This window comes from Vombatus ursinus, unplaced genomic scaffold, assembly GCF_900497805.2.
Source record: "Vombatus ursinus unplaced genomic scaffold, bare-nosed wombat genome assembly UNPS02014791.1, whole genome shotgun sequence".
In the NCBI taxonomy this organism is placed as follows: domain Eukaryota; kingdom Metazoa; phylum Chordata; class Mammalia; order Diprotodontia; family Vombatidae; genus Vombatus; species Vombatus ursinus.
The window spans coordinates 77,284,380-77,310,882 of NW_020954569.1; the positions used below are offsets into that span (position 1 = coordinate 77,284,380).

At 38.7% G+C, this 26,503-nt stretch overlaps 1 protein-coding gene across 1 annotated transcript in view; it reads left to right on the forward strand.

Annotated features, from left to right (window-relative positions):
* ONECUT2 (one cut homeobox 2) overlaps nt 1-18,084 on the forward strand; it is a 58,712-nt gene extending 40,628 nt beyond the window's left edge. Inside the window, exon 2 of the mRNA XM_027869025.1 lies at nt 15,238-18,084. Coding sequence (XP_027724826.1) covers nt 15,238-15,524 — 287 coding nt within the window. The 3' untranslated portion in view covers nt 15,525-18,084. The remainder of the gene's footprint in view (nt 1-15,237) is intronic.
* Nucleotides 18,085-26,503: the final 8,419 nt, after the last annotated feature.

Below are 26,503 nucleotides of genomic sequence, written 5' to 3' on the forward strand. Positions count from 1 at the left end.
AGCTTCAATTTGTTTATGGCTGTTGTTCTTTCCATGTCCATTGTAGTCATTGTGTATATTGAATAGTTCAGTGGTGCAGTGGATAGAGCGCCAGGGCTGGAGTCAGAAAGACTCCTCTTTCTGAGTACAAAAGTACCTAGACACTTACTAGGTGTGTGACCCTGGGCAAGTCACCTAACCCTGTTTGCCTTAGTTTCCTTGTCTATAAAATGAGATAGAGAAGGAAATGGCAAACTACTCCAGTATCTTTGCCAAGAAAACCCCAAATGGGATCATGAAGAGAAAGACACAATTGAAAAAAATGACTGAACAACATTTATAAAATGTATACCAGATAAATTCAACAAAACGTAGCTGTGGGGAATGAGATCAGAAAAGTCCTAGAAACACATAGCCATTATGTAGCTCTGTTCTAACAATAAAAAGGAAAAGATACAATGACCCTGAGAACCTACTTAAGGTAACTTAGTACTAAGGAATTAATTAAGAAAGTACTGAGTGTTCTTGGATTAATAGGAAGCATTCTTACCTAAGGTTCTTGTCTTGGGAAATTGAGATTCAGGAAAATAATGACTGTAGATGGCTATCACCTAGTGGCCACCCACTTGAACAGTGGGCGTAGTGCCCAGTAGGAAAGAAGGACCTTTGCAAATCAATGCCTAAAACATAATGGCAGAGATGTCACAAAGTCCTTGAAGGTCCATATATTTTCTTGTGATGTTCCTGTAGCAGGAAACAAACCTCAAAATAAGCAAAAAACAAAATAAAACCTCTGAGCCTTAAGGAAAATAGCTGTCGCACAGGCCATGCACTTTGCCTTATAGAAAAGACCATAGTCGAGGAGCTGTGACTCCTTAGGCCAACTGGCTTAGAGTCACATTATAAAATAAGCAGAAAAAAATAGGAAGATAGAAACAGGAAGAAAAAACCAGAAATAATTAGAATAATTGATTATTTAGTGTAAGGGCAAACAGCCCTGCACACCTCACTAGCCCTTAGAGGTGTTACTCTGAATGCAACAATGGATATCAGAGGAATTGATGGGGGGGGAGGGGGAGAATGTACCAGACTTGAAACCAGGAAAATCTGGTTTTGAACCCACACTCTATTTCTTACTGGCTTTGTAATCATACTGAAGCTACTTATCTACTGTGTGCATCAGTTTCCTCATCCGTAGTATGGAAAGAGTAAATAATTTCTATATCCTACCAACATAGGGGGACCTGGAAGAATCAAATGAGGTACTAAGTATACATATTAAAAAGTGCTCCATACATGTCAACTTCTATCATTGCAATGATGATTCTATATCATCAACAAAGAAAGAAAAAACTAAAGTATTGGGTTCAATTTAAGAAGGCCACTTACAAAGTAGAATATGTCTAAAAGAGGGTCATCAGAAAGGTAAAGGCTCTGGAGAACATGCTATATGAAGAACCATGAAAGGGATGGGGAAGGGGGGGGGAAGATATTTAGACTGCAAAAGAGAAAGGTTTAGTTTTCTTTAAATAGTTGAAGTGTTATCATGTAACAGAGGACTTTTTTCTGTGTTATTTCAGAGGGTAGAAAGAAATCAGTGAATACAAGTTACAGTGAGACAGATTTACATTGCAAGAACTTTCTCATGTTCAAACATGGGATGGATTATCTGGAAATATTCAAGCAGGGTCTATACATAACAAGATATAGCTGCATGTGCTAGAAGACTGGGCTGTAGTTCCTTCTAATTCTAAAATTTCATGATTCTAGAATCCACTTAATAAGTCAGGGAAGAGTGTGATATGTTTCATAAAAATTTCCATTAAAATCTTTGGGTTTTTCCATTAAAGTTTATCACTTTTTCCTTATCACTTTATTCTGAAAAAAAGATAAATTTCAGGGGCAGCTAGGTGGCACAGTGGATAGAGCACTGGCCCTAAAGTCAGGAGGACCTGAGGTCAAATCTGATCTCAGATTTGAACACTCAGACTTAACACTTATTAGCTGTGTGACCCTGGACAAGTCACTTAACCCCAATTGCCTTACAAAAAAGGATAAATTTCAGTTATGTATTATTCATTTAAATGGAACAAACCCCTGATTCTTTGATCATATACAGGGAATGAGTGGCAGAACTGGGATCTGAAATCAGATTCCCTGACTCTAGATAGAGTGGTTTGTTGGATTTATTATTATATCATTAATGATAATACTAGTGGTCTTGGAATTAGAAGACTTGAGTTTGAATGAGACATGGATTTTTACTTATTAGACACATCAGTCAGTCAGTCAAGAAGTATTATCAAGTGTGCCAGGCACTGTGCTAAGCAGTATGCACTAGGGACACAAAAAGAGGTAAAAGTACTGACTCTGCCCTCAAGGAGCTCACATCCTAATGGGGGAGACAACATGTAAATAACTAACTTCGTGTGTGTGTGTGTGTGTGTGTGTGTGTGTGCGTGCGTGTGTATGGAGAGAGGGAACAAGGGAGATAGAGAAAGACAGAGACAGAGAGAAAGGTGTAGGGGAGAGAAAGAAGAAGAGAGTAGATGGAAGGTCATCTCAGACAGAAGCACTGAGTGTCAAGGCTGGGATACTGGAAAAGGTCTCCTGCAGAAGATTGGATTTGAACTAAGTCTTGAAGGAAGCCAGGGAAACCAGGGGGTAGTGGTAAGGAAGGGAAGCACTCAAGGCCTGAGGGTTAGGTATTACCAAAAAAAGGGGGGATAATGGGATGTAGCATGTGAAGAAAAGAGAGTAGGCCAATGTATCTGGATCACAGAGTGCAGGGAGGAGAATAAAGTCTAAGATCGGAAAAGTAGCAAGGGGCCAGGTTATAAAGGGCTTTGACTGACAAACAGAGAATTTTCTATTTAATCTTAGAGGTAATAGAGAGTCATTAGAGTTTCTTGAATAGGGGGAGTGACATGGTCAGACCTGAGCTACAGGAATAACCCTTTGCCACATGTGTGAAGGATGGACTGGAGTGAGTGAATAATTTTCATTCATTAATAAAACCTTTATTAAGTATTTATTATATGCAAGCACTGTACCAAACACTAGGTATATAAATAAAAAATAAGATAGTCCATGCTCTCAGGGACTACATTCCAATGGGGGAGATCATACATGTGAAAGGTTTCAGCTGCAAATCAGATGAGAAAATCCCATGTTCCTTAGGGTGCATTAGCAAAGCAGGTGTTAATGCTTCTTCTTTAATGTCAATTCCACTCATAAAATCATATGTTGAACCTTTTGATAGTGTCAAGGACTTTGGTGGCAAGAACTGTCTTTCCTGGATCCTCAGTAACTGTGGCAATAGCACCTGGCACATACTGCCTTCTGTCTCTCCCTCAGGGGACCTTATTGCTTCAGCTAGGCTGGCCTGTCTTTCCTGTGTGCGGCAGTTGGTTAGCACTTGGTAGGGATGATTGGCCCCTTATCCACAGGCGATGCTTTCCTAGAGGATGACAGTGAGAGATGCTTAAAGCAGGTATGATGGTCTGGTGGGGGTTTGGGGGAGACTACCACTCTCAAGGCTCTTGTGGCTATCTGCCTGTTGGGAGCTGCTGGGAGCAGTTGGGCAGCAGTTACTGCTAGTGGTTATAAGAAAGGTGGGCTCCTTCTCCAAGATGACCTCTTTTCTCAATAATGGTTGGGGGGCTGAACTGGAATCAGATCTAATGGTTTGAGGAGCACTTCCAGAGGCTCTTGGGTTCAGGGTCTTTGACATTCCCCATCAGTGTCAGAGGGAAGATGGTGATCAAGGTGATGTTGGTTTGACTTGCATGGGGCATGTTGCCTCCTGTCTCTATTTCAGGGTGACTTGCTTTTTCAGCTAAATTGGCTTGCCTGCCCTATGTATCTCAGTCAGTTGGTGACTCAGTTGGTAGGGTGGCTGATTTCTCCACAAGAGTTGCTCCCCTGGATGATGTCTGTGAGGGAGAGACTTGTGGCAAGGGGAGCAACCAGAAGGTTGTTACAATAGTCCAGGTGAGAGGCAAAAAGGGCCAAGGTACCTAAATGGTAGCTGTGTGAGTGGAGAGAAGTGACTTCATATAACAGATGTTACAAATTTAGAAATGGCACAGTTTTACCATGGATTAGATATGTGGAGTGAAATTGAGTTAAGGGTCAAGGATGACATCAAGATTTTCAGCCCAGATCACTAGGAGGATGATAGGGCCTTGACAGTAATGAGGAAGTTGGGAAGAAGAGAGTTTTGAACATGTCATATCTGAGATGTGTATCTTTAGCTATCATTGACTGTTGATGGTAGCTCAAGAGGAAAGAATAGAGTTAGATACAGAGAACTGGGAATCATCTGCCTAGACGTAATAATTGAACCTATGGGTGCTTTAAAAATCACCAAGCAAAAACTGTATGGATGGAGAAGAAAAGAGAGCCCAGGACAGAGCCTGGGAGACACATATAATTAGGTCTTGTGACATAGATAGGGTTGTGACATAGATAAAGATCAAGCAAGAGAGACTGAGTCATATAGGAGGTGAACCTAGAGAGAGCCATGACATGAAAACATAGAGTACAGGGTATTCAGGAGGAGTTGGTGGTCAACAGTGTCAAAAGCTAACAAGAGGTAAAAGATGAGATTGGAAAGAATTCCATTAGATTCGTCAGTTACAAGAATCCTTGGTTACTTTGGAGAGGGTAGTTTCAATTGAATCATGAGGTAAGAAACCAGATTGTAGAGGGTTTAGAAGCCAGTAAGGAAAGTGGAAATGGAGGCACATACAGCTTTCTCAAAGAATTTAGCCAAGAAGGGGAGGAAAAAATAGCTAGCAAGGATGGTCTAATCAAGTAACATTTTTAAAGCATGAAGGGCATATTAGTGTGTTTGTAGGCAAGAGGGAAAGAGCCAGTACATAAGAAGAGATTTGAGAGTGGAGATGATCATGAGGGGCAATCTGCTACAGAAAATGGGTGGGATCAAGGGTACATGTAGAATTAAATTAAAAAGTTTTTTGCACAAGGTCAATGCAACCAAGATTAGAAGGGAAGCACAAAGCTGGGAAACAATTTTTACAGCCAGTGTCTCTGATAAAGGACTCAATTCTAAAATACATAGAGAATTGATTCAAACTTATAGGAATACAAGTCACTCCCTAATTGACAAATGCTCAAAGGGTATGAACAGGCAGTTTTCAGATGAAGAAATCAAAACTATCTGTAGTCACATGAAAAAATGCTCTAAATCAGTATTGATTAGAGAAACGAAAATTAAAACAACTCTGAGGTACCACTTCACATTTATCAGATTGGCTAATATGAAAGAACAGGAAAATTACAAATATCGGAGAAGATGAGGGGAAATTGGAACACTAATGCATTGTTGGTGGAGTTGTGAAATGATCCAACCATTCTGGAGAGCAATTTGGAACTATGCCCAATGGGCTATAAAACTGTGCATACCCTTTGATCCAGCAATAGCAATACTAGTTCTGTATTCCAAAGAGATCATAAAAAAGGAAAATAAGACCCACATGTACAAAAATATTTATAGCAGCTCTTTTTATGATGGAGAATTGGAAATTGAGGGGATGCCCATCAATTGGGGAATGGCTGAACAAGTTGTGGTATATGAATGCAATGGAATACTATTGTACTGTAAGAAATGATGAGCAGATGAATTTCAAAAATTCCTGGAAATACTTACATGAACTGATGCTGAGTGAAGTGAGCAGAACCAGGAGAACATTGTAGACAGTAACAGCAACATTGTGCAATGACCAACTTTGATAGACTTGGCTCTTTTTAGCAATGCAATGATCTAAGACAATTCCAAAAGATTCATAATCATGAACACATCCAGAGAAAAAACTATGGAGTCTGAATGCAGATCAAAGCATACTATTTTCTCTTTTTTTCCATTCTTGTGGTTTTTCCCTTTTGTTCTGATTCTTCTTTCAAAACATGACTAATGTGGAAATATGTTTAATATGGTCGTACATGTAACGCCTATATCAGATTGTGGGCTGTCTTGGGAAGGGGAGAGGGGAAGAAAAATTTAGAACTCAAAATCTTTTACAAGTGAATGTTGAAAACTAAAAATAAATAAATTAGGGGCAAAAGGGTACATATAGAGAGGGGTTGGCTTCCACAAGGAGAAGGGACATCTCTTCAAGTGTGGGTAGAAATTAAGGAGATTGTAAGGGAAGATATTTGAATAATGTGAGATAAGGAAAAGAGTAGAAGTGCTTATTAAATAGCTTTATGGTGTGTGTGTGGGTGAGAGAGAGAGAGAGTGTGTGTGTGTGTGTGTGTGTGTGTGTGTGTGTGTGTGTATAGTATGAAGCAAGGTCTTTAATAAGAAGTGCTGGGGAGGGGCTGCTGGGGAGGGTTTGAGGAAAGTTAAAATAGCTGCTGCAGCAAGTGGGGTGGAGAATAATTTAGGGAGGTATAAAAGGATTGCCTTGCTGCAGTAAGAGCCCAGTTAAGAATATGTAACATGATTTTGTAATTATGAATTGAATCATGAGGTAAGAAGCCAGGCTGTAGAGGGTTTAGAAGCCAGCAAGGAAAGAAGAAATGGAGGCACATACTATATTCAGCTTTCTCAAAGAGTTTGGCCAAGAAGGGGAGAAAAAATAGCTAGCAGGGATGGTCTAATCAAGCAACATTTTTAAAGTATGAAGAGCATATTAGTATGTTTGTAGGCAACAGGGAAAGAGCCAGTACATGCTGGCTTGTACTGCATGGTTTCATGACTTTCCCCAGCTCTGTTCAGAAGGATGTGAATAGGTGTGGAGGCCAATGGTGAGAGTAATCCAGGGTTTAGGCTTTGCGAGGCATAATCAGATGTTATCAGTGGTAAAAGAATGGGGCAAGGGATTTGAGAGTAGAAAATAACATAAGCTGAACTGGCTCACCAAAGGGTCAAGATAAAAAAAGGAATAGATTGTGGCCAGTACAGGGATGATGGATGGGGAAGAATTGAGACTTGGGGGAATGCAGGCCAGAGTGAGGATAAAGAACAGAGTTATAAGTCATAGGGAAAGAAGCAATGATAAAAGATAAAGACATTTCAGGGTCCATGAATATAGAAATAGAATGTTGAGCATGATGGCAAGCTCAAGGGTATGACCATCTGCATATAGTTCAAATGATGTGAAAGAATAGGTCAAAGGAATTAAGTAGAACAACAGCCTAGCTTAGGAAGTCAGGGTATTTGAGATAGCATCAATATATACTTTGAAGTCTCCTAGTTTTAGGGAAATAGTTGGGTAAAGAGAAAGATTGTGAGTCAGGCACTGAACTGTGTTCAAGCAATATAACATATGTGAGCTTCAGTCTTCTTATCAATAGGGGTGATTAATAATAAAATTTGAACTACCAGCCTCATGGGATTTTCTTTTTAGGAAGGTATGCTATAAACCTTGAAATCTGATGTAATTGTGAGTTGTTGTGACAATGCTGATGGTGTTGGATGAGACAGAGAGAGAAAAAGAGAGATAGAGACAGTGGGGAAGAGAGAGGAAGGAGAAAGAAGAGAAAGGGAAGAAAGACAGAGGGCTAAAGGAAATAATATAATGGAAAGCTTGCTGGATTTGGGAGTCCAGGGACCTGGGTTCTAATGGAGATAGTCTCTACTCACTGTATGATTTCACAAAAGTCACTTAACCTCTGTACTCACCATCTCTCTATCTGTGAAAGTGAAATAATAATACTTGACCTGCTTACCTCACAGGAACATTGTAGGAGTACTTAAAAAAAATACAGAAGGCATTCAGTATAAAAAATAAAGAATTATTATTATTGGATAAATGGATGCACATCAATGAACATTTTTTATGTTGGAGCAATTGGTAAATAATTACCTAGAAATAATAAATGTATTTTTAATTTTCAATAACATGAGAGAGACTCTGGGCAGTTCTCTTTCTTAATTAAAGCAAGTGCTAAATTAATGTGTGTTGAATTGAATTGAACTGAATCAAATCTCCCAAGTCCTCAAGCAGACCATCCAGGTATTGAAAGGCCATATAGCACTTTGAAAGCCAAAATTTCAGCATCTCAATGTGCCAAAGTCACCTCAGAATTCAGTCATTATCACAGCCCACTACAAACTAACCTGGAGATGAACCCAGATTATTTAAAGAAATTGGAAGGAATACTTCCACTGCCTTACATATGAGTAGGGACTGGGCTAAGTGTGATTGGCAAAGCCAGAATAAGGCAAGGTTTGAAAATTACTCTCTTCATATGTTGCTGTCTGATTCCAAACTTTGAGTTTTTACTGTAAACACATACAATTTCACCTGTCACAAAAGACATGCCTGTGTATATTGGAGAATAAGTTTTTCTAGCTTTAAAATAGTTGCATTTTTTAAAATAAAGCAATATTTAAAAGTCTGTCTCTATAACTCTACCATCAGGAGCTGCCAACTGCTAGTCCAGGCTCTGGCAATAGCCCTCACCTTGTGGCACACAGGGAACAAACCATACCATTGGTTAAGGAGGAACAGAGGGAAAGTTAGAAAGACTGAGCAGAAATGATTTATAAATTAATTGTTCTGCCTCTGAAGACAATGTCCCCATGCTTAATAAAAGTCAACTTAGCAATATTTTTCCTAAATGCAGTTTACAAATATTTAGTACTGCTATTTTTATCTTGATTTTAAGCAGTTAATTCAAGTTTCCAGCAAGATCCATCTTTGTCCTCTTATTTTGGTATGTTGAGGCCAATGAAAGATTCTGGCAGAGCCCTGCCTGATACCCTACTTTAACATGGTGGGTCCATTTGCCTCTCTACAGACAAGTTTGTCACACACAGAGACACACACGTGTACATATGCACACATACATACCCACCAACTCATAAGAAAATTCTTTTTTTTGTTTCCTGTCCCCTCAAGAAGGTAATACAGGTGTACATTGCCTTGGAGAGTAAGAAGGGAATTGGATATGAGCCTGAGGGTAACTCCTGAGGTCACTTACTGAGGATCTTGCAATCTTAGCATGTTCCAGCTTTTTCCAGTTTGAAAAACCATTATGCATAGTCACAGATAGACTCAGGAAGACTGAGGGCTATGGGTGTTCTTTTTGCATTTTGCTGAATATTTCAAAATAGAATTCATGCTATTTGTAGAACACAGGTCAGAACTTTCCCACCATCACATTGTTTAAAAGTGTGCAAAAGTATTTATTCATGTGCTTATCTTTGCAGTGGACCTGTGATTTCATTTAGTGTTGGGAGCTCTGAATGAGAGACTACCTTCTCCTAATGAAGATTAGAATCTGTTTTTTACCTTAGCATCTTAGAAACCTATCTAGGGCACTAAGAGATTAAATAACTTATGTAGGGTTACACAATCTTAAGTGTAAGAGGTAGGACTTGAACCTATGTCTTCCTAAATAGGAAGCCAGCTCTCTAGCTACTATATCATGCTGTGTCTATTATCAATGTTTGTTGTTGATGTGGTGGTGGTGGTGGTGGTGGTGGTGGTGTTTCAGTCATGTCCAACTCTTCATGACCCTATTTGGGGTTTTCTTGGCAAAGATACTGGAGTGGTTTGCCATTTCCTTCTCCAACTCATGTTACAGATGAGGAAACTTTGACCAACAGAGTTAAATGACTTGCCCAGGGTCACACAGCTAGTAAGTGTCTGAGGCTGGATTTGAATTCAGGTTCTCCCAACTACAGGGCAGGATCTCTATTCACTTCACTGCCTAGCTGCTCTCTTACATCAATGTACATGCAGCTAATACAAATACAACTTGCTGTCTAAGCATATGAGAGTTTGTTTAAGTTTTCAATCCTAGGAACCGTGAAAAGCAAAACGCTACACTTGCTAAACCTGAGTCCGGGGGCCCCAGTCTGATTTTTTACTTTCTTGGTCTTGCAATTGTGTGTGTGTGGGGGGGAGTTTTCCTCTTATTTCCATCTTCCTTTGACTTTTTAAAAGTAACATTTGTGAGGAGATACATCAGGGCAGTAATTACTGACAGAGAGCACTAGGCAATGTAGATGAATGGTATACAGATGGGCGGTTGCTTTGGGTCAGGGACTACCAGTGTATTTCTAGCCTGTGAGAAATTAGAAAGGTTGCAGGGCTGCCTTTGTTGGTGAGGTATCTGGTGGCTTCAAAAGGCTATTAGGGAAGTGTAGAACATATTGATTTGTTCTTGTTTCTCTGCAGTTTACTGAACATTAAGTCTTTAACGTTTTTCTCTTAAATGAAATATATGTATTGACCACCAAATGTGATCTGACAGGACCAACATTTACCTGTTCCCACACTGTCTAAACACCTTATTAAAAGCACAAATACAGCATTATCTGATGAATAATCAATATCAGTATGAAAATTGAGGGGTCTATGGCTAATCCAATGGAACATGAATTGACAGAGAACCTTAGGCAATGTTTGCCAGGATATATTTGCCCAGTTTTAGATACAAGGTGATTATCGTCAAACAATATTTATTCAGCATTCTCAGGATAAATGGCACAGACTTGGAATTATACAATGGGAAAGGAGGATGAAGAGAAGTCCTGAGACTCAGGCAAGGGAAGCAAAGAAGTCCAGTGGGGGAAAAAAGCAAAGGGGTCCCACAGACATGGGCTCTCTTCTTGATGCTTTACTAGCTCCGTGTGATGATCCTGGGTGAATAACTTAAGCAATCTGGGCCTCTATTACTTCATCTGTGAAATAGGGATTAAAAATGGCTATCCTACTCACCTCTACTTATATCCATAGGAGGCAAAAGGCATTTTGAAAAGTTATAACTACTATTCAACCCAATTTGGTCAACATTCATTGAACACCTATAGAAGGCAATAGCCCCTGCCAATAAAGTTGGACAATACAGAGCATAATGAAAGGTTGGATTTTATTCAATATACAAACACAGAGACTTGTACACCAGGAACAGAAGAGGCCAGGCCAGTGAGTTAAGGTGAGGCCTAGCTTCCAGAATCTACTTTTATCAGTTTTTCTATGTGTGCATGTCTACATACTTTTATATACTTTTAAACATCAGTCAACAATGATGTGATAGTGGGAAAGTTCTGACCTGAATTCTACAAGCAATATCAGTTTCATTTTCATAATAATCAACAGATGCAAAAAGAACACTAACAGCCCTCAGTCCTCCTGAGTCTATCTGTGACTCTTTATGTATAATAGTTTCTCATCATGGTTTCAGAACAAGGCAGGCTGAGCTGTCAAAAATTCCACTGAGCCAGCTGACCTATTGAACATGCTTGTACAACACACTCCTCCTCCCTTCTTGTAGGCAGAATTTCCCTAGTGGTTCACTCCCCCTCTTGGGTATGGTTTTCCCTTCTTAAGCAAGTCTTTCTCCTTCAAGAGTGAGGTTTACTTTTCAAAGCCTGAGGTAACAAGTGGCCTATCCAAAGTCACAAAAATAAAAGTAAAAATTTCCAATCTTCACCCCTTCACTTCCTATTGCTCCTACCAGCTCACAGTTCAGTCAACTAGAGGGCTCACTATATGCCAAGTACTGTCCTAAGTGCTAGCGATATAAAGAAAGGTGAAAGCTTCTCCCTGCTGTCAAAGAGCTCACAGCCTAATGGAGGAGGTTACAGTCTAATACAATCATATTTCTAAGAGTATCTGAATCTTGAATTCATCACCTAGCTTGTACTTTTCATTACTGGTCCTCCTCCTTTTCCCTAAAAGCTACAAGCCCCAGGCTAATCCATTTAGACAAAATTTCTCATCTCTGGAAAGAAGAATCTGCTTCCTCTCTTATCCTTTCATGTAGATACTTTAGCACTAAGTAAAGTACAACAGCAATTCTGGTGTGTTGGTTGATGATTTTACTGAAAGTAAAAACCCTTGGGAACTAAAGCAACATTTAAGGGGGAAACAGGGAACAAAGGGGAAAGAATTGACTACTTTTCTCTGTTTTGAAGTTGAGTGGGGGAAGCATGGGATAGGATCCTTCTCCCTACTCACTCTGGGTTGGCAATACATAATGATTTTCACCAAATAGTCTCTGATTGTGTTATGCCCTAATCACTCTTCCAGTCCGAGGTGGCACTTCCTGTACTATCTGTAGATTGCCTCCTTGAACCCACTCCTTCCTGCTTGCTTGACTGCTTTCACACATCCTGCTTTTTTGTCTACACACAGCTCCATTTTCCAAAAGTTTGGGGAGGGAGAATGAAGTGAAGAAACAAGGTGTTAATGAATACCTGCTCCCAAGTCTTTCTGCCTCCTTTTGTAGGCATGGCAGCTAAGCCAGTTCTACATATGGGTAAAATTTCAGATCCTGTATTCATGTTTTGAACCATGGTTTCCATTTTATTCTGACATCAAGAAGATTGTATCTGATGTCCAATGTGTGAATGGAAACAGAATGTTGCCACTAGAAAAAGGCTGAGTAAAGAAAGGCAAGCAAAATTTTGGGAAGGGTAGAACAGTATCCATTAACTATTCTGAATTTCACTGTTAAGTCATTCCAAGCTAATGGCAGTGACCAAAATATTTATTTGTGAAACTGTTACCCTTGAATTGAGAGATTCTAAAACCCTGGCTCTTTACATTGCTTTTGGTCCAAGTGATAGCACACATCATTGTTTCCCCCCTTGATATAAACTATAGATATGCAGAAAATGTGGCCTATACATGCAGTCTGTCACACTAGGGCATACCTGGCCCATATTCTTTGCATGACCACGAGTCATATGTTTCCCTGAATATAACTCTCTTTTGTTCTTTAATCATCTTGGAATAGCTTCATTTTGAACCTATGTCTCCACTTAGTGAGTTGGAGCTTTTTTTTCATGTGTTTGTAACAAACATTCTCTTGCTTTTTGCTTAATGTTTCACATGTACTGAGTATTTTAACCTTTCCAGACCACTTTGTTAATAGACTGAATATTACTGGTTTAGAGCGTGAGTTTATTAAAAAGTCACCACGAATACTTCTAGGCCAGAATCAACAAAAGCATTTATTAAGTGCCTAATGCCCCTGTGCTACACTTGGCCAAAAGAAAATTACATAGACCCTGTCCCTGCCTTTTTGGAACATTTAGTATTAGGGAGGGAGGCATTCATAAGTCAATGTGTTAGGCACATCAACCACAGTATTAATACATTAAAAACATCCAAGTGTATCTAATAAGTTATTTACACCAACTCAAGGTCAAGGATAAGTGTGTTTTAAGGGTGGAATGGAAAGGTAATATAATAGTACTTTAATACTTTAAGGATCTGTAATTCCATCAGAAAGTACTCACTCCATGAATGTAGATTGTAAGCCCTCTATAACTTAATATGTGGTTTTCGTGTGTTGATATGACTGAAAATCTATTATCCTATGGCCAACCTAATGATGAGAATCTCTCAACTCAGCTCAGACAATCAGCATCTGGCATATAACCCATCACCTGGTGTGTGTACTCCTATATTGTGCATGTGTGTGTATATACATGCATATGTGTGTATATAGATGTATACAAATACACAGAGATATATAGACATATCCATACTTAGATATACATATACATACACATAATCTATGTAATAAGCAGGTTGCCCAAGTATCCTTGCAGTCTCAGGAGAAATGAAGGCAGGCAGGTTGGGAGGAGGTAGACTCTATGTAGTGGGCTTTGAGGAGAATATAGACAAGAGTCATATAGGATGACCAGGCCTGGATAGGCTACATTTGACATAGCTGGAAAGAACTTCCAACCTGATAAAACCACAGGTTAACTGGAGTATTTGAGTATAGCCAAACGTAATAGCATCAAAATAGTACCTCATATTAATAGAGAACTTTAAGCTTTCCAAAGTATGTTCATTTTTTTTCTCCACATCTACCTTACATTCTTCTAGGGGTAAATATCTCCACTGGGTAAATAAGGAAACTGAAACACCCAAAGGTCATGTGACTTGCCTAAGGTCATGCAGATGCTGCATGGGGGTGGTGGGACAGTCCCATGATGTTTCTCTTAGATCACTGGAATGCAAGCTTCTTGAGGTCAGGATTGGCTTCATTGTTGTCTTTGTATCTCCAGCACCAAGCACAATGTCTGGTATGTAATAGGAGCTTACTAAATGCTTCCAAAAAATGTATTACAGATAACAGAGCAGTCACAGGCTAAGGGAAAGCCATCAGTTTTTCTTTGATCAATAAAAAGCACATTGTTACCAATCAATGAATATTAAATTATTATTGTACTCATCTTCTATCCAAAGTAAGGAAAGATAACATTGAATCTAGGAAACTGAGGCAGACAGAGGTTAAGTGACTTGCCCAGGGTCAAATAGCTAGTAAGTATCTGAGGCTGGATTTAAACTCAGGTTTTCCTGACTCAAGGCCCAGTACTTTAGTCACTGCATCTCTTAGGTGTTTCTTAACTCCCACAACAATCCTATAATGTAGGTGTACATTTTAGACATGTGGAAACTGAGACCAAGAAGGGTTAAATGACTTGTTCATGGTCATATAAAATGTCTAATCATTGTCTGAGATGAGATTTAAGCACAGGTTTTCCTGACTCCAAATCCAGGACTCTAGTTGATATCTCATGATGCCTTTCACTTCTACTCCTATTCACACCTGCTCCATGATAAACAATTCAAATCCCTATTTTTCCTCAGAATTGACCAGAACTGCATTTTCAGAATTTTTTCCTTCAATCTCACATCCAGGTATTTGTTAGGTGGTTTTTTTTTTAATCTAAAAGATGTGAATTTTGGTTGGGATAGCAACTTTCTGCCATCTCTTTTGGACTAATTTCTAATGTTGTTGCTTGAAAAAAAACTCAAATGGCATTGAAGGGTTGACCTTGGTAAAGTATGAGAAAACCTATTCCACTTTAATGTTATAATCCAATTGTGAATTTATAACCTCATTGTTGTCACTTTGAGCAGAGTGCTCCTTTCCCTGCCTCAGAAAGATTCAGGGACCCACACAACAATGATTATTCCTTTTGTTATCACCTATTTCCAGAGAGGAAAAAAAAAATCGTGTCTTTGGAAGAGGGGACCAGAAAGGGGAGGGGAAAATTCTAATTTGTACAAACTTAGACTCTTTAATCTCCCCTAATTTTCCATCTCCTTCCTCCTCCCAACCAAGAAAGCACCTTCCATCACAAAGAGATGAAGTTGGAGGCCTGGTTATTGACAGGTGGGCAGTTTGCACAATAAAGTTTAACAGTTTACATCCCCATGTATGGCTTCATCGATGCTGTCGATGTATCTCTCACTTGGTTTATGGGTACTTATGCATACATTGATTCTTCTTCTTCTCTTTCCCTTCAAGCATGCAAACGCAAAGAGCAAGAACCAAACAAAGACAGGAACAATTCCCAGAAGAAATCCCGCCTGGTTTTCACTGACCTCCAACGTCGAACACTCTTCGCCATCTTCAAGGAGAACAAGCGCCCATCCAAAGAGATGCAGATCACCATTTCTCAGCAGCTGGGGCTGGAACTCACCACAGTCAGTAACTTCTTCATGAATGCCCGACGTCGCAGCTTAGAGAAATGGCAGGACGATTTAAGTACAGGGGGATCCTCATCAACCTCCAGCACTTGTACCAAAGCATGACTGAAAGAATCTAAATTGGGCACAAGTCAATTGTAAAAGGAAAGAAACAACAACAGAAAGGAAAAAAAAACACAGGATTCTTAGCTGGGGCCCTTCACTGGTGATTTGAAAGCACAATTCTCTCAAAAAAGAAATTTCTATTCTAGCTGTAATCATAGGACATGTGTTCTTTTTTTATGGCTATGGAGTCTAAGTGCAAGCTAAAAATTAGTCTCTTCCACAAAAATACTATTCTGTAAACATGCTAAGCATAGCAGAAACCTAAATGAGTCTCTCCTTAAAAGCCAGTTAATTCCAATGTGGTTTCAGCCACACAGGAGTGCTTAAAAAGAAAACAATCCAACACAGTCTTACTAGCCTCTTGCAGACAAAGTTCCCATGAATAGCAGTGGGAATCTGGCCTGTGTGAGGAATTCCAAGTCTGGGATCCCCAGATGCTTCAGTTAAGAGGAGATTCTAGGAATATTTATGACCTCATTTGCTTTCCAAATGCTTAGCCTCCTCTCACTACAATATACCAAAGTTCACAGCCATAACTAGTGAAATCTAAAAATGATAATTACTGAGCACAAACCTTAAATGTGGAAATCAAATCCTAGAACCTGTTTTTCCAACTCAGGCATCTTTTCACCAAATGGTTTAGGAGCTTTTAGGTCGATCCAGTTGACAGTCTTCTTTCCCTTACCTCCAGAAAGTCTCATACGTTTATGGATCGGTTAAAACAAAATCCATTCACTTGAGCTCAAGTATCAAGCACAAAGATGATAACTATAGAAATAAACAAGGTTCTGGATTCATTGCATCTGTATTATCAAGACATTGATTCTGAAGTCATTAGCGGATAGCAAGGGAACAAGGATGGCTTCAAGCACATTTTGCAGTTTGCCACCAATTCTGTGTTTGTACGTGATGCAGACGCTCACTCAGGAGGCCAATTTAACTGCTATGGTACATGGAGCAAATGCAACATATTAAAAGATCTAGATTTTTTTAGATCATTAGTGTATTCTCCTTGGTTATTGACCATCTAGTCATTCCTATTGTGCATTATTACCACAACATCCATCTCATTATTACTATTTCAAATTTTGTTGCTATTTCATACATTCCTTTGGTGGGGTCCCTCAATGTTTGCTGACCTTGGGGGAAATTCCAACAACCAACCAACACGTCATCTCAACACTATTGTTCCTAACTTTTCATCTGAATTCCAACCCTCTTTCATTGTTAAGTCATCCTTGTATAACGACTGATTAAATCTGGAGAAAACACAGCACACCAAAGAAGCAGAGTCCTGCAAACCAAAGACATTTCTTACTTGCCATTTTCTAGCCTAAAAATACTGTGATTACTTTTAGAAATCAGAATGCCTCTGCAATTCCAAATGGCACTCAGCTCTTGCATTTGGCTGGCCCTTTGGGTGAGCAGTATGGCAATGCCGAGAACATTAGCCAAGTCACATGGGGAGGGTTAACCACACTGGCTGTCCATGGTGGTGACCAGCTTCCAAATGAGGCCTACAGTCCTTCTCCTGGAGATTTTGATGGTCACAATGTGCATATTTACCAGTGAATGGCCCCTGGAGAGCACCATTGGAGTGTTCAAAAGCAAGCCAAACACTGCAATGATTCTTTAAAGACACTTGAGACTTTTTATGTATTACTTAATCGAAACCAAAGAAACTTTTCTGCACCTACTTCTGCAACAAAAAAAACTGTTCCATTAAAGATGAATAAGTAAAAAAAATGAATAGTAAATGAAAAACAACAAAGAAGAAGGAAAAACAATGCTGTGTGACACATTGTGTCTGGACAGACCTCTTGGGACATTTTTCGGAAGCAGATTTCAAAGAAAGGGTTGAAACAGGAATGGAAACAAAGAAAAGCCTCCATTGGCTGCTGCTTCATTTGACAACTCACTTGGTAATCTTAAAGTTGAAGATTGTCTTTAATTTGTGCCTATGCAGTTTTTCAAAAGAACAAGGAACAGAGCAACGGAAACCTCAACAGCTACAATACCAAAGATGAGGATTTCTCACACCTTTTGTTTCAGTTCATTATCTCTTCTTGCACGGCTAAAATGCTAATACCATCATTGATTTGTGTAAAGGTAATCAATTCTGTTTCTTTGAGCAACAAAAGAAAAGGGTCATTTATTTTATTTTATTTCTTTTTTTTGTTTTTGTTTTTTGCTTTTGTTTTTATAGTCTCTACCCAGCACGGAATCTTTCCAAAGGTACCACAGACTCCAAGTGTAAGATGTTGGGATACTTAACTAATCTCTCTTCTCCATCCAGGGAATGTGGGAGAAGAGATTGTCACTTGAATGTTCTTTGCCTGACCACCTAAAATTTGTTCCTAGTATCCGAGCCTTATCATCAGGGGAGTGAAGGGGGGCACTGTGCTGGGCAAATCTTTTTCCCTTCCACAATACCAAAGAGTTTGCCATCATGATAGCTTTGTCTCCATGTAGTTGCTACATCTGAACAGGGCTCATTTCAGAAAACATGTAAAAATTATTGTGATTTCTACTTTTCTATTAGCTTTTAAAATCATCTATAAAGCTGCATTTCTAAGAGGAAATATATATTCCTATATATGTATTAAAGTATATATGTTTTATATATGTGTTATTTACATAACACATATATACATATATAGAGTGTGTCCCAAAAGTCTTTTTGCAGTTTTCAGCTATAATAGCTTTAAACTGCACAAAGACTTTTGAGATACCCTGTATATATACATACACACATATATGTATACAAAACTAACTTGATATCCATGAGATCCAGAAACTATTGCTGTCAAAAAGTGACATGTTGTTATTGTTGTATGTTCTATTTGTTAAGTATACACTTAAGAATTGTAGTCATTTTCCATGCCATTCCAAAGACAAAGAACCACTGTAGATGTATGGTATTTAGACTGAGATGAAATGTCCAGCAAAATTTAAACTTATGATCACATGTTCTGGAATTATATCCACTAAACATGAATTTATCCTTCAACAAATTCACCATTTGCAGTTGGAGTAAGATGTTCTAAGCCTCCACCCCAATCCAAGTATTGTTATAAATCCTAGGTCCTGCTCAGGATTGAACTAACAATAAGAAGCCCATCTTATATAACTGCCAGAAAATATTCAATAAAGCTTCCCCATCTTGTTACCTAAGATGAGAATCCACCTCAAAATGAGAATATAACCTATCATTATTTTTCCTCAAGGAAATTCCATGTTTTTATAGCCTGCTCCAACATATGTGGTTTTTAGACACACTGAAATGGCTTCTAGTAGGGAAAAGTCCAACCTTGCTTTGACAGGCCAATCAGGTTCCTCAGAGGGTGGTGATTATAGAACTATATCAAAAACCTGCTTACAACCAGAGTCAATTTGGAGGAAGGGGGAAGAAAGGTAACAATCTTTTCCACAACAAAAACAAACCAAAGTTTAGAGAGGCACGTGTGTCTGGAACTTCCATATCCTGGAGAGTTTTGTCTGCCCAAGGTATCTCCCCCAACTCTCCACCTATGGAGGTTCCTTTCAAATTGAGTGGCTTCATATGTGGAGTGGAAGTCATGGCCTAGCAAGACAGTCTTCTGGCTTCCATTTTCAAAATTCTTCATCACCTGAGTGGATATTCCCTTATTTTTTTTCCTTGAATTCAAAAATTCTATCCTATTCAAAAACATTTTAATTCATTCTTTCAATCAACAAGCATTTATTTTCTCTCCATTCTTCCTCCTCCCTCCTCCATGAAAAAGAAAAAGAAAATCCTTATAACAAATATGCAAAGTCAAACAAAACAAATTCCCATATTGGCCTTGTCCAAAAATGTCAGCAAAACATTTATTAAATATCTGCTATGAGCAAGATATTTTGCTAACCTCATTTCATTTCCTCCCCAATCCTCCATGGTATTGAGAAAAGAAAGTACTCCAGACAAGAAAATATTCAACATGTAGGACAACAAAAACAAATTTTCTCTTAACCATTTCCCCCTCAAATCAGGGTAGTCTGTCTTTGCCCAGGGAGTGGTTTAAAGGACTACTGCTTCTTGGAATTGAGAAATTTTAGTGTTTAGATACCTGAACCCCATAAGGGAGTGTTATCTTCAGAAGGTCCAGCTCGAAGAAAACTATTTTTTGGATAACCTTGTCAGCAAAAGAGAGAACTTTCCCTTGGGGCACCAGTCACATGTACATCCAATTTCTCTTATGTTTGGGGGAAGGTTACATTATGTAAAGAAGATAAGAATGTCCCTCCATACTTTTTTAACAAAATCTTGCACAATCTGAGATTTTTGCTCTTAAGAGAGAACATGCACATATAGCTTTCAAACCTCTATATATCAGAAGATTCTAGATTTAGAGGTCATCTGGTCCAACCCCTTCATTTCATAGAGCCCCAGACAGATTAACTGACTTGACCATGGTCAAACAGATAGTAAATGCTATACCCAGAATTAGTACCCAGGACAGTCCCTTCCAAATACAGCTGTCTTTCCATACACCAGACCACCACTCAGCTCAACTCTAAAGTATAGCTTATTGTCTTAAAACCTAAAAGAAAAAGAAAAATAAGCATTTATGACCTGGAAAGGTGATGGGATCTAATTGAGTCCATTTTCTTATATTTTCTGATTTGATGGTTTCTAAGGGGAAAAAAAACTAATAACTGCACCTGTTTTCTATTTGGCGTTCATCCCTTTAATTATAGAAATATCACCAATGCAAGACAATAGCATAAAGACAGCATGAAGTAGGGATTTCATACTCCAGTGTTACATGGAGTGTGTGGGTTATCAGCTGTGGAGTGGGGGAGATATCCTGAGGTTACAAATCTTGAAATTTAATAGTCAATAAATAATGAAAAATATCTCTAGCATAAAAAAATGGCCCCAAAGTAAATATTCCCTGGATTTGGGGGATGTTACTTGGTTAGTGCTATAATAGAAGGTATCGGTAGTTACCATTAAGTGTATGCCCCCTGCAACATAATGCAAGAATGCAGATGGGGGCAGTTAGGTGGTGCACTGGATAGAGCACAGGCCCTGAAGTCAGGAGGACCTGAGTTCAAATTCGGCCTCAGACCAAACACTTGACACTTACTAGCTGTGTGACCCTGGGCAAGTCACTTAACCCCAATTGCCTAAAAATAATAATAATTTAAAAAAAGAATGCAGATAAAACCATTCTGTAGTCCTCCTGATTTTCTGCTTATGCCTTTGAAATTGAGTGGCTTGGATGTGGCATGGAAGATGTAACCTAGAAATACATCCTTCTAGCTCATATTTTCAAAATTCCTCCTAGTCTACATGGGTTTTCCTTGACTTTTTCCTCATAGTGATATTAATTTAACAATTCAGGGAGCTCTGCCTCAATTTAGTTCATTCTTGGCATTCCCCCCGCCTCACTTTGCTGCAAATGTGTGCTGGGGAAATGCAATCTAACTTCCATTTAAACAAAGGAAAACATAACAAAGAAGGTAAATCTATTGTGTGTCTCTTTAGTATCATTAAAATCAATGATTTCCAGAGCCAAATTAAATACCATTTGGATTCTTCATTTGTCCCTCTCTCCAATCAGTAGAGGTACCTGAAAGTTGACTATGAAAATATCATGAAAACCCTGAAAATAATATACTACTTTACACAGTCTGGGTGCAATTACAGTGGGGTCTGATTTGGCTTATGTCACCAAAGGCATAACAATTTACACCTATGTTCAGCTTTGATTTTCAGAAGATTATACTGATTTGGGGTTTTTTGTATATCTGCCACTGAAAAGATTACGAAAATAAAAAAGATGAGTCCTAATGATATCCAGGAGCAATAAGACACCTTGAAAAGTAAAAGAAAGTGGCCCATATATACAGCAGCCTCGCAGATCACCACCAAGACTTGAAGCAGGCTAGGAGCTGAAAAAAATAGGTTTATTTTGAACTTCTGTGTGGTGGAAGCTTCATCACCTTGATAGGAGAGGGAAATCTGGTTCATAGCATTTTGGCATTTATCTACAATGATGGATAACTAGACAAGTGTTTCACTAGGCTCTCAGTCTATGATGAATACTCTCTACAAGAACAGATACTTGTGGTTATAGACAAAATCCTAAGTTAAAGAAACAGGTTCTCAGAGTTGGATGAGAACTTGGAGGAAGTCTAAGTCCATCTTTGACCTTAAGCTCTAAGTTCTCTCCTCTGGCACAGGAATCTTTAATAAATGGAGAAGGGACTGTCTCAAATTGCCGGGTAAATCCTGTGTAGTTGGGACCTTGGATGAAGAAGCATATATGTTCTCATCATGCTGAATTGCCACCACCAATTTCTATTCCTCTCCAGGGAAAGCACTTCTTTTTTTTTCTTTTTTGAGAAGCCCTTGGGCATCCATTCGGGATGCTTAGGGAAAATTATGCTGAATCAGAATCAGCAGTACAATCATGCTGAGTCTCATGTTAATGGACAAAAAAAGGCTTAAATAAAGGTTGCTGCTGCACATGACCTGAATCCTATAGGGGAACCATAGTTCTGTGGGGCACCAAACTACTCACCCATCTCAAACCCCAATACTACTGTCTTTGACAAACAGAAACAGATTAAATCAACAATCCAAGATTTCCTTCTAGCTTTTCAAGTTGACTCCACTGAAAGTAACCAGTTAGTGTCTTTCTGTAAAGGAAAAATGGTTCTTGTACATCTCTGCAAGATTAGACTTCTTGCTTCCTTGGTCATTCACTCCATCAAAATCTCCCATTCCATCATGTCTTACAATAGGATTCTTTCCATAGCACTGATTTTGGTAAACAAGTCTTCTCCAAAACATATACAGTATGTATGCTTGAATGTGTACAGATAACATATAGTAGGAATATATTGTCATATATGTCTATCAAATATGTGTATCTTCATGGCAGCAACACATTGGCACATTAAAGTATCAGCACTGCATGTGTCTAGGTATATACCCACATGCACAATATATACTGTGTGATGTTGACCCTCAAAATGGTATTTCATGTATCTATGGTACATCTACCATGTGCATCTTTTCATTTCTTTATTGTAACATTGAAAACCAAAGTGCAAAAAAACCAAAACAAAACAAAACAAAACCCCAAGTCCCAGCATCCTTTGTGTGTATCCTTGGAGATACTTTCATTTGGGCACATCTAAGATGAATTCAACTTGCAAGAAACCTTGAATATTGTTTAATCATCTGTGAAGGAATGAAGAATGTGCTTGATTATTTCGGTTGAATAGCTTTATTCTGGATCTTTCTTAACTAAGGCTAATTCCAAAGACCCAGGAAAGGATGAAACCAGCAAAGCAAAGCTCAAACCAAGCTAGAGAAAGAGGACTCTCATTTCTGAGCGTCAGGACAGCAATGACATAGCTCTGGGGAGGTTGTGCTAGCTATGGGGAAGAGGGAGGGAGGGAGGGAGGTACTGATATTTTTTTCCTTGCTTGTCACAATATCTTAAGTATTTTTAAAGAAAGTGAGAAAGCTTTATAGGTTACACTGCTGACTTTACATTAATTAAGGGGATCTGAAAGTGCTGTAAAGTTTTGTTTGAAAATTGAAACTGAAAAAAAAAAGCTTCAAGTTTTTCTTTTATTTTCAAGACATACTTGGGTTATGACCCCATAGGCTAATTACCAATAATGTAATTAATTTATTTAAATTAGTTTCTAGATCAAAAGTGTATAGAACTTTTTTCTTAATTATTTAATTCATCCTTAATTAGCTTTGATTTTATATGTTGTACTTATTTATCAAAATCTAGAAGGGTAGCAAGTGCATCAGAGATGCAGAATTTTAAAAGAGAACACTAAAGGTTAGTTTGCTTTATAAAGCAGCCAAATTCTGTTACAGACAGGAAAGAAATACTGGTTACACTTTTTTTAAGCATTTGAGGGGGGTTTTCCTTTTATTAATTTTCTGTCAATTGTTTAAATACTGATGATTAAATTATTTAACATGAGCTTGCAACCCCATCTGATCCAATGGTGAGCTTCACCTTTTAATTATTGTGGCCCATGAAGCCTTCATAATGTAACTTATTTATTTAACTTATTCCAAGCCTGCTGCAGGCGCACTTGTATAGTTCATATTTTTTATTTAAGACAACAGAAAGCACTACATTTTCTTTGCTGTCAGAACAACAGAGCGAATTTCATGGACAAGCAATGACTCTTCAACCTGAACCCATGCATTCAGAAACAAAAGCCAAGGCCTGATTTCAGTGGCCTGGACTTTGGGGCTTCTACAACATAAACTAGGGGTGGGGTGGGGGAGGGAGGGAGGGAAACCAAAACAAAACCAGAAAATCATGACAAGCAAAAAGAGAGAAACCCTTCCACTAGCTGCTTCCAAGAATGAACTCTGTGTGTGTGTAAAACTACCAACAACCAAAAAAACAAAACAAAACGAAAAAGCAACAAAAAAAGAGGAAAAAAGAGAAAACAAGAGAAAAAACTTTCTATTTCTAGTGAGAACCAAAGAAGGCTACCTCACTGACTTTTTCCATTTGTAATTTTAATCGTGTTGATGATACCAAAGATACCAAAGATTTCTTTCTCTGTGCGGTCTGCATTTTGCTTGTGCTCTTTTATAATTTGAACTCTTCTCTCTGACGAATGGTGTGTACAGCCACAGCTCAGATACCCCAAAGAAATAACTATTTAGGCAATGGTGGCTGCTGACTCAGGAAGGAATGTTTTCTGTGTTTCTCTCATTTGTTTGCTGCCCATCAAGAAATGTGGTCCAAGTGTTCAAGGCACAACTTCAGGTGATACTGCAATTGGATTCCAATGAGCTTCTAGAATAAATTTGGAATCAAATTAATGAGGTGGGGTAGGAGATGACTGGTTGGGAATGGACATCTGTTCTACTTCCATCATCCCCACTGCTGTCTCATAATCATATGGGTACAGATTTTAAATCATATTCTTCAGAAAATCAAACCATACAATGTTAGATCTGGAAGGAAGAGAACATCTAGGCCAATATGCTCACTTCACATAATTTTAATGGGAAGAGGTAGTGTCCTCTGATGAGGCCAAGAGGAGATAAGTGATGGTGTCACAAATAGTTTAATGGCAGGATTTAGCACATACTTTTGCATTCCTCCAGTCCCCTCTCACACTTGCCCCTACTTTCTATATAAGTCAAAAATAAGATGACTTAATAGCTACCAAAATTGGTATATATTGGTGTATATATTAGTATATAGCTATATAATAGGAATGGGTAAGTATTGCTTATTTAACATGTTTACCCTGCAAAAAGCAATTGTGGACATATTCTGCTAGTCACCGTACCGATTGGCAAGCATAATTAGATGCTCAAGAAAAGCTTTTTCATGACAATAATGTTCCTACATCTACAAAGTCAGACTTGGTCTTAATTAGGCTGCCTGCATTGGTCAAACTACTTGGATAATTGCCACATCTCCATTTCACCTTGTATTGCCTAAGTATGGTCTGTAGCCCCACAAGGAAAAGGGCAGGGCAAAGAGTAGTATTTGGCCTCTTCACATTAATGGATTTTTGCTGTCATCAGATATTCAAGATAAAATAAATTTGGTTGATGCTATAGAAAAATTAATTCCTTTCTTACATGCATTGTTCTTATGAATTTTTAGTGCATTTCATTACTAGGCCTAACCCAATTATTTCTCACATAGGTGTGAGATAGATTTACATCCATGGATATGCTAAGAGAAGATCTAGGTATATAAAGAGTTAAAATTTCAGAATAGCATGTGTGCCAATTTAAGAAATGATTACTTAACAGTTGCCTCTCTCTTGTTAAATTAATTAGTCTTCTTTTCGGTTTCTTTTCATCTCCATTAAATGATTAAATTGCTATTAAGCTCCATTCATCAAAGTGGACTTGTGTGTAAGCCAGTGAAGCCATTCATAGCTTTCAACCAGATAGGTTTTAGACACATTCAGAAATGGTTGTAGTCTATAAGGCTATGTACGGAGTAATAGTGTGAGGCACTTTCACATAATATGGAATCTTTGAGCTCTTAGATGGTACGTTTAGTCAGAGAAAGTATGAAAGGAAAGACCTGATGGCTCACCGATCTCACCTCCACCCCACCCCACCCCCAGGTATGGAGTCAGCTTGGCAGAGGACCTTAAAGTAAATATCACAATCTTATGTAGAAACCACCATTTTGTCTAAAGTACCCACTTTTTTAATGCTTCCAGGCACTGAGCTGATAACCTTGCAACTTATTCTCCTTCCCCTCTTCATCTATGATGGACCTCTATGGTCCTAAACTAGGTAATCCTGAACCAGACAGCAAGACCTTTTGAACATGGCAAAGATGCTTTGATTCTCTTTCCTTTTTCTCATGGAGCTGAAATCCACAGGATGCTAGCCAGGCATGGAGATGGCCTAATTTACTGAGTTAGGTGGGTCTCGTTTCCCCACCCAAACCTCCTCCCAACCAGTCAACTGGGAGAATCAATTCAGAATGATGGCAGCCTGAACACAGAAAACATCCTTGATTGTCAGAATCCTCCACAGCAATTCCTTATCAGCCTCATGCTTCACTTGCAAAGTGTGACATAACCACGGGACGAGTGCCTTGCTTGAACCAAAGCAACGTTTTAGCCAGTCTGGACCTCTCTGTGCTTTTTTAAATCCTTCCTGTGAATACCTCAGCTTCAACTGGGCCTCCATACTGTACCTGGTGGACTTCTTGTACTGTGGTGCTTTGTATTGCAACCCTGCAAAGAACAAGATTTGTAATAATACCAAAGGTTCTTTATCTATCTTTCCTCCCTCTGTCTCCCCTTGTTCTTCTACCCTTTTCTAGTTCTTCACGGTTCCAAAGCTTTAATATAAACCTGGGCATGTTGGCAATGCAGACCGCACAATTCCTTATCGAATTTTCTCAGATATACCTCATAGATATTAGTGTTTAGAGTAATGTTATATAGCATATGTAATAAATTATTCACTG